A 10,564-nucleotide genomic window follows, 5' to 3' on the forward strand; every position below is an offset into this window, starting at 1 on the left:
CGACTTTTGTTTCCAATAGATCTCCTCTCTTTGCAAAACTTCACCGTACCTACTAAGAAGGTCTTTCTTCATCAGGAAATCCACTTCATCCATTCCATCTGCCATGAATTTAGCATTTAAGGTCCCCAGATCACCTTTGAGTCTTCTCTTCTCATCAAAAATATTACCAAACACCTCCCTATTCCAAGATTTTAATTTTTGCTTCACATAGCTAAGCTTTTTGAAAAATTGATAGGCCAGGAACCCTTCCACCACTGGGGCTTCCTTCCACCACCCCACTACAAGCTCTTTAAAACTCAGTTCCCTAAACCACATCTTTTCCATCTTGAAGGGACATCGAATAGGGACAACATCATTCTGCACAACCAAGGAGACCGAAAAATGGTTTGACCCTGAAATGGCAAGTACCTCAGCCTCAAAAACAACAGGGGCAACACTCCAATCTCCTACAAGGAAGAATCTATCCAATTTCTCTGCAATATTGGAAAAACCTCTACGCCTATTAGTCCAAGTGAAATCCCCTCCTTTAGCAACCACTTCTAGAAGAGCGTTGTCGTTAACAAAGGATTGGAAATCCAAATGTGACCAGCTCAATCTCCTCACCCCTCCATGCTTCTCAGAGGAAGAGAGGGTGGCATTGAAATCTCCAGCCATGATGGCTAAAAGGGGCCTCACTTCCTCAAGGCGCCTGGAGACATCCTCCCATAATTTACACTTCTCTATGGCCAAAGTCGGCCCATAGACATTAACAAGACAACAAGAGAAATTCATTGTCTTAGAAATCACCTTAACCATCTGCCAATACTTAGAGCTTGACACAACTTCCACATGAACAACCAACGAATTCCACAGAATACCCAAACCACCTGATGCCCCATCAGAATCCACAAAGTGACCTGACCATTTCTGCCTAACCCCGAAAATGCAAGCAACAACACCATGACCCAACTTAGTTTCCTGAATACAAATTACTTCTGGCTTAGCCTGATCAAAACCTCTTTTGACCAGATGACGTTTGTCAAGGGCATTGTAGCCCCTGACATTCCAGGTTAGGAACTTCATTGCTGCCCAGGAGAGAATAAGTCTCTCCCGAATCTCAAAAGCCTTGTCTGGCCCTTCATGTTGTCTACTTCCTCCAGCAATCTCTGTCTATTCTTTCTTCCTCTCAAATTCCCTTTAGACTTAGGGGGATTTAAATTAGACTGTTTGATGGTCCTAACTTCTGTCTCTCCTACTTCTGCTGACAGTCCAAAAGAATCGTCACTTAAACCTTCCTCCTCCTCTGACCCCAACTCTCCTATTACTCCATTATCCTTGCTTGGGGACATGTGAATGTCCTTGAATCAGATCGTATTACCTTTTGCATTTGCACTAAGGTCCTCTACCACTACCAGTGACTTAGCACTATCACCCATCTCCTGATACTTCAATCCATCCGCCGAGGTGTTGTAGAATCTATGCTGAGATGGATACCCTCCCCCTATTTCACTTACCTTTTCATCAAGCCCAACACCTACCTCCAACCGCTTCCCTTCAATTTGAGAGTCACCTTCCCAGCCACTACCCTTACACACTTGGTCCTCTTTCTCTTCTCCCAAACTAAGTCCTTGCCCGTGAGAGAACTCAACAACCTGTTCAAGCAATTTGCCCGACACCAGCACAACGGACTTATCTCCATCCAACACAGAGGCCTGAAGCAACTTCTCCTAACCTGGGTTGGGGTTAGAAAGTTCCTCCACCCCTACTTGCCTATCTGAGCAAAGGCGAATGACCTCATCACTAGCGGCCTCTGTTACAAAACTCGGGTTGATATTTCCCAAGCTCTGATCTGCAACCGCGCCAACTAATAGCTTCTCCTCCAGAGCACGATCTGCCTTTCCTTTACCCTTTTGACCCGACAAACAGTCTCGATCCTCATGGCCCCATTCTTTACAAATCTTACATTTGACTATGATTTCTTCGATTTCTATATCCTGTCTCCATACTCCTTTTGGGGACCTCATTTCAACTACCTTTGGTAGCCCAAGATGCGTCTTCCACATAACATAGATACGAGCATACATGCATGAACTGAGCTTATCAACCGCTTCATTTGACTTGATAAATCTCCCTATTTTCTCTCCTACACTCTTAAAAATTTCCTCCTTCCAGTACTCATGAGGGAGATTGTACAGTCTTATCCACATAGGAATTTCCTCAAGATTAGCTTGTCTTGGGTCGAAATTAGGGGTCCAATCCCTTATATAAAAACCAACTCCCGACATCAGAAACGACCCCGACTCCATCAGAGCAGTCTTCTCCTCAACTGAACCAGCAATGATAAGAAAAAACCCATTAGTAAGAGTTTTTATCTCAAAGTGGTTACCCTATTCTTCATCAACCCAGTTTCTCACTCTGGGAAAAGCTGGCCATTCGCCTCCCCATTTCATGAAGAAGGCTCTTTCACGCAGAAATATTACCAATTCCTTCCAGGCCTCTAATTCAATACAGATACTTACCAACCTATTCTCAGTCGTTGCCAGTATCCCACCCAGAGAGGAGTCTTTTAGGGGGCGTTGAAGTTTCTTCTTTATCCTTTCCTCCGACTGCTGCTTGGTCCATTTCAGGAAGTTCAGATACCTTGAATGGCCCCATTTAGCTTTATCTTGCTCAAAAGGAAATCGGTTAGTCCCCCTACTGCGAGCCTCCCTTTGACTCCTTCCCGACTCTTGCCAGTGCCACTAGTTTGAACGTGGAGGACACCATGGCCGTCGATACACCCTCTGAGCAAAGTCCTGATCCCATCCCCGTAATCGAGCCGCACCTCCACCTGGAAACCCTAACGTCCTCCTGCGCTCCTCCATAGCCGATAATTTTACACTGATATAATATAATGTAAGAAAAAATAATTTGAGAAAAGTAATTTTAAATAAAAAAAAATTAGACACAATTGAATATAATGTTTACAACAAATCTAATAAAAGTAAGAAAGATTAATTGTATTTATAACACAATTGAGTAGAAATTCAAAAATTTAGTTTGGTAAGAATTTGCATTTGATTATGTAATTTTTACTTTCATTGTTTTGGTTCATACTCCATCATCCATCATCAAAATGAGATATGTGGAGAAATGAAAGCATAATTGCAAAGCAAGATAACTTATAATATCAATTCAATTGACAGCGAAAATTTAGCTTGCCAAGATTTTTGGATTTGATTATGTAGTTTTTTTTTTTTTACTATCAATGTTTTAGATCTTACTCCATGGTCCATGGTCCATCATTAGGATGAGATAGCTAGGGAAGATAAATTAACAAAGTATTTTTTTACCATCAAATCTTTAAATTATCCTAGATGTAATCCATCATTGGAATGATACAATTACAAATGAGAATTCAAAGAATGGTAGAGACTACTATAATAGTTCTTTAATTTTTTGCAACCTTTCCCCTGCCATGCTTTCATTACTCTTCTTTGGCTATCCCACTATTATATTGGATCATGGAGTTTGATCCAAAATATTGATAATTGTTTTACATAGTGAAATCTAGAAATATTTCCAAGTTGATATTATGGATAATGAAAATTTCATGTTTTTAATCCAGACGTAATTAATTTCTAAAAGTAATTAAAAAACGTATATAATTATACACAAAAACATGTAAATATAAAATAATATTAGCAACTTATCAAGAGAGAGTAAATTTATTGTGATTTGTCCTAAAAAAAAATTCTTAATATTTTAACGCGAAGGAGTTTTAGGGTAGATATAGAGACTTTTCTTAGTCTAGATAGGGTAATATTTAGGTAGAATACTATTAATGAAGACTAGTAGAACAAAATTCATACAATAAGTGATAGTGTCATTGGTCATTAAGAAGACTTTGAAGATGGTAGACTCTAAATGTGATTGTATGCCTAATGGAAACTCCTACATAATGTAGTACATGTATTTATCTTCATGATTCATAGGTTTTTTTTAATCAATTTTTGAAGGATGAATAATTTATTTGAATCTTGCACTTCTCCATTGAGAACTTTTTCACAAATAGCATCATTTGCTAAATAGCCTAACACTTGACCTCATTGCACTACAAACATGTTTGCAACCAATAGACCAACAATTTTCCTAATTACCACACCTCTTCGGTGTACCCATTGCACACCAAGGTGCAATTGCTAGTTTAAATATCTATCTAAATGCAAGTTGCAATCCATAAAGTGAAATAAATTAATTTTATTTCAATTAAGTCCTAAAAATCCCCCCACTTGTATTCTCCTACAAAAACCATTTGCATGCCTAAACCACCTTCTAGACTTTTCTAACCCCTTCTAATTAGCTTAATCCCCCTCCTAAACACTTGCACATTCCTTAAGAAGGGGTCACTTCTAAAAAATATGCAAAGTATTCATAAACCATTAAAGGCTTTATGTCTTCAACAAGTTAACCTCTAAAGTCTTCAATAGCCATTAATGGTTAACTCAAACTCAACCCTTGGTTAGAGACTTTCTCTTTAACTTAACCATTCATTTAACTCATGGATCTCTTCAAGCATTCATTTCTTTGACCATAGTTATCATTTAACTCTTGCACATTCTTTTATCCCTTGCTCAACCTTAACCAAACCCCCTAGAGTAACCCTCATGTCTCCTCAGACATTTAATGCCTCTTCTCTCTCCTCTTAAGCCTTCTTATGTTGACACTTGTCAACATATGATTGGTTTGAAAGTGTCACATGGATAGAGGATCATTCAATCCTAGCCCTTATTAAGATAAATCCATCTCAACCCTTCATTTGCTCATTTCCTCTATAAATAGAGCCCATTCCTTCATTGTTGAAGCTCATATACACACACACATATAGGAGTTATCCATGCATTATCATTGTTACTTAGAATTTGAGTGTTTTGTAGGAAGCCCTTTGTATTATGCTTTAGTCCTTCCACTAGTTGGAATTGCTATTTAGCCTCTAATACTTCATTTGCATCCTCATTCAACACTTGACACAATTAGCCATCTCCCATCCTCCATTTGACATCCCTTTTGTGCTAAAGTGCTCAAATTGAGGGCATACATTAAATAGCAGTAGGATCTTGGAGAGGAAGAGGACAAAGAAGAGCCATGGCATAGGGAACATCATGAGGAAGTTCATTTTGTTTTATTTACTTTCTAATTAGCTTCTTGTTTACTAATCTTTCTTGATCTGTTTTGAAAGGATTTGAGTTCATTATGTTTGTGGTTGAGTATGTTATTTAGATAAACTCATATTGGTTTTCCACTAATCCCTGTTTTCATGGCATCACCATGTTTTTTGGCATGCTATTTTATGCCACAATTTCCCGCTCTACTAATTAAATTGCATCCCCACATCTGAAAATTTTAACCCTATATATATTAGAAAAAACCCACTGAAACCCTTCCCTATTTTAAGCTAAAATCAATTTAGAGGTTATAGAAAGGCTCTACTATAAAGAACCAAGCTTGGAATTGTTGGACTTTTACTCTTGTTTCCTTGGAAAAAGAAAAGAAAAGATATGCAAAAGATTCATTTAAACCACATGATTTCCTTCGCAAACAGACTGGCGCGGGGTCCACCTCTCACATGCCTTCCACTCTTTCCGCCGGGTTTCCTAGAAACCACCGTTCACATGGGGCTCATATTGAAGTCTCGTCTGAATCCTCCACAACTTCTCAGCACGCGTTGGTCTTGTCTTTTTCTGACGTTTCTTGGGGTGCAATTCAATCCAAGTTCATGGCACTTCTGCTAACCCTAAGAGGAACTTGGGGTTTGAAGAATATGCATAATATGCATCTACTTCTGGTGGATCCATGAGGCCTGTGAAAAATCTGTCCTGTGATGTATTTCATCGCAGTCCGGAAGTCAAACAACACACGCTGGTCATCACTCTCTATAAAATGTTTAATGCCATGGGAATGGATTGTTTTTGGGATTCAGGAGAGCTTAAATTGGTGGATCATTTGCCTGGGAAATTAGAAGCTGCTTGGCTTCATATAGCTATATTTCCAGACCAGCACGCACAACCCTGGTTGTGTTTGGCAGATCTGTCCACAGATCTGGCTTTTATGTTTAAAACATACGTTAGAATTGTTTCTATTATCTACCATGTTAAGTCTGAAGGTGTCCCATATGCAAAAGGAGTCTCTGCCGATGCGTTTCACTGGAGCGAAAAGCAGAGTAGATATACCCCAGAAAAGCTTCAGGAGTGGAAGAACGTGCTCTACGATCTTTCACATAATATAGATCACATCCTTGGTATCAAGGAGTAAGTAACAACACGCTTATCCTTTTCTTATCAATGCATTCTGGTGCGATTTTTTTCCTTTGTTAATAGGTCCTTAAGACTTCAATAATCGATTTATTGTCTACTGTTAAAGTGTGACACGTTCACTGCTAAAGCGTGACGCTTATTCCGTTTCCTTTGTTGTATATGTCCAGAGATGAGGACAGACTGCTTCTAAAGACTATTGTTTATGGTGTATTGAAAGGAATTGGAAAGGTACCATTCGTGGTCGATGCCCCAAAAGACTTTGAATTGACTATACTTCAATCTGAAAAAAGTCAGCAGCAAATTATAAGAATTTGAGGTATGGGCGGTTCTGGCAAAATTACCGGTGTTAACAAAATTATATTCATTTTTGGAAAAGTCTAGCCTTATGTTAGAGGCTAGATGAGTTGCCTCCACAAATCTATGGAGAAGCAAAGGTGAATATATATTTTGTTAAATGAGATGACATGAATTGCACAAAAATGCATGGATACTGAAGGGATTTGGGAAGGGAAATCACAAATCAACAATCACCCTATCGTCTTTGGTGTCCAGAGCAAAGTGTTAAAGCTTCTAATGGATAACAGGTACGATTGATATTTTTCTTTCTTTTTTTTTTTGTTGTACCATTGTTTTTTGAAAGATTTAATATTTCACTATCATTCCATTCTATCTTTTATTTTCTGATAAACATGCATTCATTTCTATCTTTTATTGTTTTTTTGTGTTCAGTGCAATGTTTTTGAAAAGGCTACCCTATGATGTATTTTTTAATCATTAGGGTCTTCATGTCAAACACACACTGACCACCACTCTCTATAAAATATTTGATAGCATGAGAGTAAGGCTTTTTCTGAATTCAGAAAAGGTTGAATTAGGGGATTACCTGCCTAGAGAACTAGAAGAGGCAATGATCAGTGCTTCACTTCATATAGCCATATTTTGTGGTGTTTGACAGAGCTGTCATTTATGCTCAAAAAATGGCATATGCTAGTATGCACAATCCAAGTGGTGTTTGACCGAGCTATCATTTATGCTCAAAAAAGGCATATGTTAGTATGCACAATCCGAGTGGTGTTTGACCGAGCTATCATTTATGCTCAAAAAAGGCAAATGCTAGTATGCACAATCCAAGTGGTGTTTGACAGAGCTGTCATTTATGCTCAAAAAAGGCATATGCAAATATGCACAATCTGAGTGGTGTTTGACAGAGCTATCATTTATGCTTAAAAAGGGCATTACAACTGTTTCCATTTTTTACTATGTTAAGCTTGAAGATGTTCAATATGCATGTTGATGCATTTTATAAGATTGACAAGAGTAAGATTGACAAGAAGGGTAGATACACTGACAAAAAACTTAAGGGATGAAAGAAGGTGCTCTAGGATGTGTCACCACTCTTCAATCTACTGAAAGTCACCAAAATCAAAATGAAAAGAAGGGTGGATACACCTTAGAAAAGCTTCAAGAGTGGAAGAAGAATGAAAAGAAGAGTAGATACAGCTCAGAAAAGCTTCAAGAATGGAAGAAAGTGCTTTAGGATGTTTCACCACACTCTAATATGTCAACAGTCATCAAAATGTGCAAATTGTAGGAATATGGGGCATGGGTGGTTCCGGCAAAATTACTCTTGCTAAAAACCTTACATTCATAGAAAAGTCTAGCCTTATATTTGATGTTAGAGCTGTTACATAACAAGCAGAAAAAATTCTTGGACAACCTGGGTTTTGAAAGTGTATCAATTGACAGCATAGAAGAAGGGAAGGCAATTTGCAAGCTGCTTGGGATCTGAGAGGGATGTTCATTGTATAACATGATGTTAATCATGTGGACCACCCACCTGAATGCTCTATTGGTTGCTAAGGATAGCTTGTGATCCGAAAATTTGATTGGATCAGGTACTTTGATTTTGTCACTGCTAGGGAATTTGAAGTGCCTATATCTTGGGGGCAGCTCTTTTTTGACATGCTTTCTTGCAACTATCTCGAAGGGATGGATTTGAGGAGCTTGTTAACAGATTATTAAAATCTTGTAAAGTCTTTGGTAGGCAGTTTGATGGAAATGTCAGCAAAGATCACTTGGAGACTCTTAATTACATAAGATCTCTGGAATACTACAGGATGATATCAAGCAGAGGCTTTTTGTAAGTTAGCCCTTGATGTTGGAGGAAGTTATTTTTGGAAACGTGTTTCTTCATTGGCGAAGAAAGCAATTTTGGAATTGAGTATGGAACAGATTAAGGTGGAGTTTTCTGCACAGTTGGGAAAGTTTACGGAATAAATGTCTTGTTGAACCTGATGAAATAAATTGCACAAGGATGCACGACCACCCAAGGGGTTCACGAAGGGAAACTGCAAATCAAGAATCACCCCACGAACTTTGGATTTTCCAGCAAACTGTCAAAGTTTCTAATGAAGAACAGGTGCGTTTATATTTTATTAGTTTCAATTGTCTCACTCGTCAATGGCAAAGGAATCTTTTTTGTTGCTGTTTGTATGGTTGCTTACAGGAAATTCTATTGGTTTTTTTTACAGCTATTTAATTTTTGTGTTTTTATGATACAGAAAGGAGTAGGCATTCAAGCAAAAAAGTCCTCCTCAATTTAAGCAACATGGGATTATTGGGTTTGTTTGTCTGCATCCTTTGTTTTTCTGATTTTCTGTAAGAATTTCAATTATCTTCTTATCCTGAAAATTTTATTATTTTTCCCATACAGCTACATTACTATATTCAAGAAATGGTCGAAAGAGATGGATCAAATAGTGATACTGAGGAGTTTGGTGATTGCTCATTGCACGTTGAACTCATGGTTAACACATGAAAAGGAAATTGGACCCTTGCACCTTCTAAACTGGTACTAAAAATTATTGTGGCTCAAGGTCGTGATTTAATCAAATAATTAGTGCAGTATCAAGAGATCGGGTCTAGCTTCACTGGTTTGATATTGGGCAGAGAAATCTTAAGTCACTAATTCCATCGAAAAAGATGAGGATTTAGAATTATATGAAGCTGGGGTTAGGAATTTTTTTGAGGATTTTAGAGTTATATGCAAGCAGGTGCTCACTCATCAGCTGCTGACCTCCCTGCTGCTTCCTACCACAACCTCTGACTGGTTAACCTTTCCTCTGTCAAACTTTATTACTCACCACACAGACAGCTTTAATCCCAAATGCTTGTACTGTGTAATGCATTTTTCGGTATGATCAAAATCATCAAATTTATTCCTGTGATTTAAGTGCATATCTCTCTGTGCAAGTTTTGTTTCACTGTAATGTCAAGGGAACAGCTGTAAATCTTTGGCCGAAAGTGTCTGATGGATAGAAGACCACACACCAGCTTCATCTGTATCAGTCTCTTTGTTCGGTTCATTACTTGTTAGGCATATCTCGAGTAAGAGCAATGTTATCAAATAGTACTTTGACAATCAATAAAAAACAGAGTAAAGTTATAAACTTTTACATGGTTTTGAAATTCATAGATAAATAGAAATTACCACAAGTTATATGCAAGTAACATTAAAAGATGAGAACAGATTTAGAACAATAGTAAAAGGAAATCTGGAATACAAATATCATTTTCAGCAAAGCGGATTTTCAAGTTTGTATACATGGACATTATTCTAATTCTTTTGCTGGCATATAATTCCGTTTTCTTTCATACCATAAAAAATGCAAGTCCAGAGATAATCACTAGATATCATTATATTTATCCAAGATACAAACATAGCGGTGTGTTTCTTTTCTTTGCTTTCATAAATCTCTTTTACTGAAATCGACTGAATAACAAGATAATTACCTGCATCATTTTGGAGGAAAACTGCAAAATTCATTCTGTGAGATCTTCAATGGCACTGGCATCTCTATCATAGCAAATATTCTTTAGCGGTTATGACATGCTATAAAAGAAATTAACCATCTAGCCACTCTGCTTCCTCAAACGGCAGCTGTGGAAAGTTTAGTATTTGAATTCCTTCTATGTCTTTCTTTAATTGTTTTTATGGTATTTCGAGCTCTATTTACTTCAAATCTAGATCTGTAATGGACTCAGATTTAGTGACCAAGTCGAAGCATTTTAAGTAGGGACTATATAAGCTTTATGCGCAATTTAGCTTCATTAATCACTTAAAGTGATTTCTGTTGATGCTCTTTTGCAGCATAGATGAGAAGGGTAGTTCCTTCAATTTGACCTCCATATTAATATATTTTATGACTCGTTCTGCAATTGCAATGATTCATCCATTTGTGCGAGTGATCATGTCTCCCAAGACAACAACTACAGCTTGATCTCAACGAAGC

The 10,564-nt window shown here is 37.7% G+C and overlaps 1 protein-coding gene and 1 long non-coding RNA gene across 2 annotated transcripts; one reads left to right on the forward strand and one right to left on the reverse strand.

Moving 5' to 3' along the window:
- Positions 1 to 1,058: 1,058 nt before the first annotated feature.
- On the reverse strand, positions 1,059 to 2,634 carry LOC131049015 (uncharacterized). The gene is made up of 4 exons (XM_059218969.1): positions 2,520 to 2,634; positions 1,746 to 2,305; positions 1,494 to 1,631; positions 1,059 to 1,337 (listed from the first exon to the last, which is right to left on the reverse strand). Exons 1-4 carry the CDS (start codon positions 2,632 to 2,634, stop codon positions 1,059 to 1,061), a joined length of 1,092 nt encoding a protein of 363 aa, XP_059074952.1.
- Positions 2,635 to 5,597: 2,963 nt separating this feature from the next.
- LOC131048978 (uncharacterized) lies at positions 5,598 to 9,727 on the forward strand. Its single transcript, XR_009106641.2, has 5 exons — positions 5,598 to 6,266; positions 6,440 to 6,856; positions 7,002 to 8,691; positions 8,834 to 8,893; positions 8,986 to 9,727. It is a non-coding gene; the product is annotated as an uncharacterized LOC131048978 (long non-coding RNA).
- Positions 9,728 to 10,564: the final 837 nt, after the last annotated feature.

This window comes from Cryptomeria japonica, chromosome 4, assembly GCF_030272615.1.
Source record: "Cryptomeria japonica chromosome 4, Sugi_1.0, whole genome shotgun sequence".
Taxonomy (NCBI): Eukaryota; Viridiplantae; Streptophyta; class Pinopsida; order Cupressales; family Cupressaceae; genus Cryptomeria; species Cryptomeria japonica.

Bases quoted from the DNA above. Each gene is read 5' to 3' on its own strand.
- LOC131049015 (XM_059218969.1), bottom strand. From the start codon at position 2,634: ATGGGGCCATTCAAGGTATCTGAACTTCCTGAAATGGACCAAGCAGCA. The intron at 2,306-2,519 runs GCAACGACTGAG...TTGCTGGTTCAG, and splicing joins CCTCTCTGGGTGGGATACTG to TTGAGGAGAAGACTGCTCTG. The intron at 1,338-1,493 runs GTAAGTGAAATA...ATCTGATTCAAG, and splicing joins GTGTTGGGCTTGATGAAAAG to GACATTCACATGTCCCCAAG.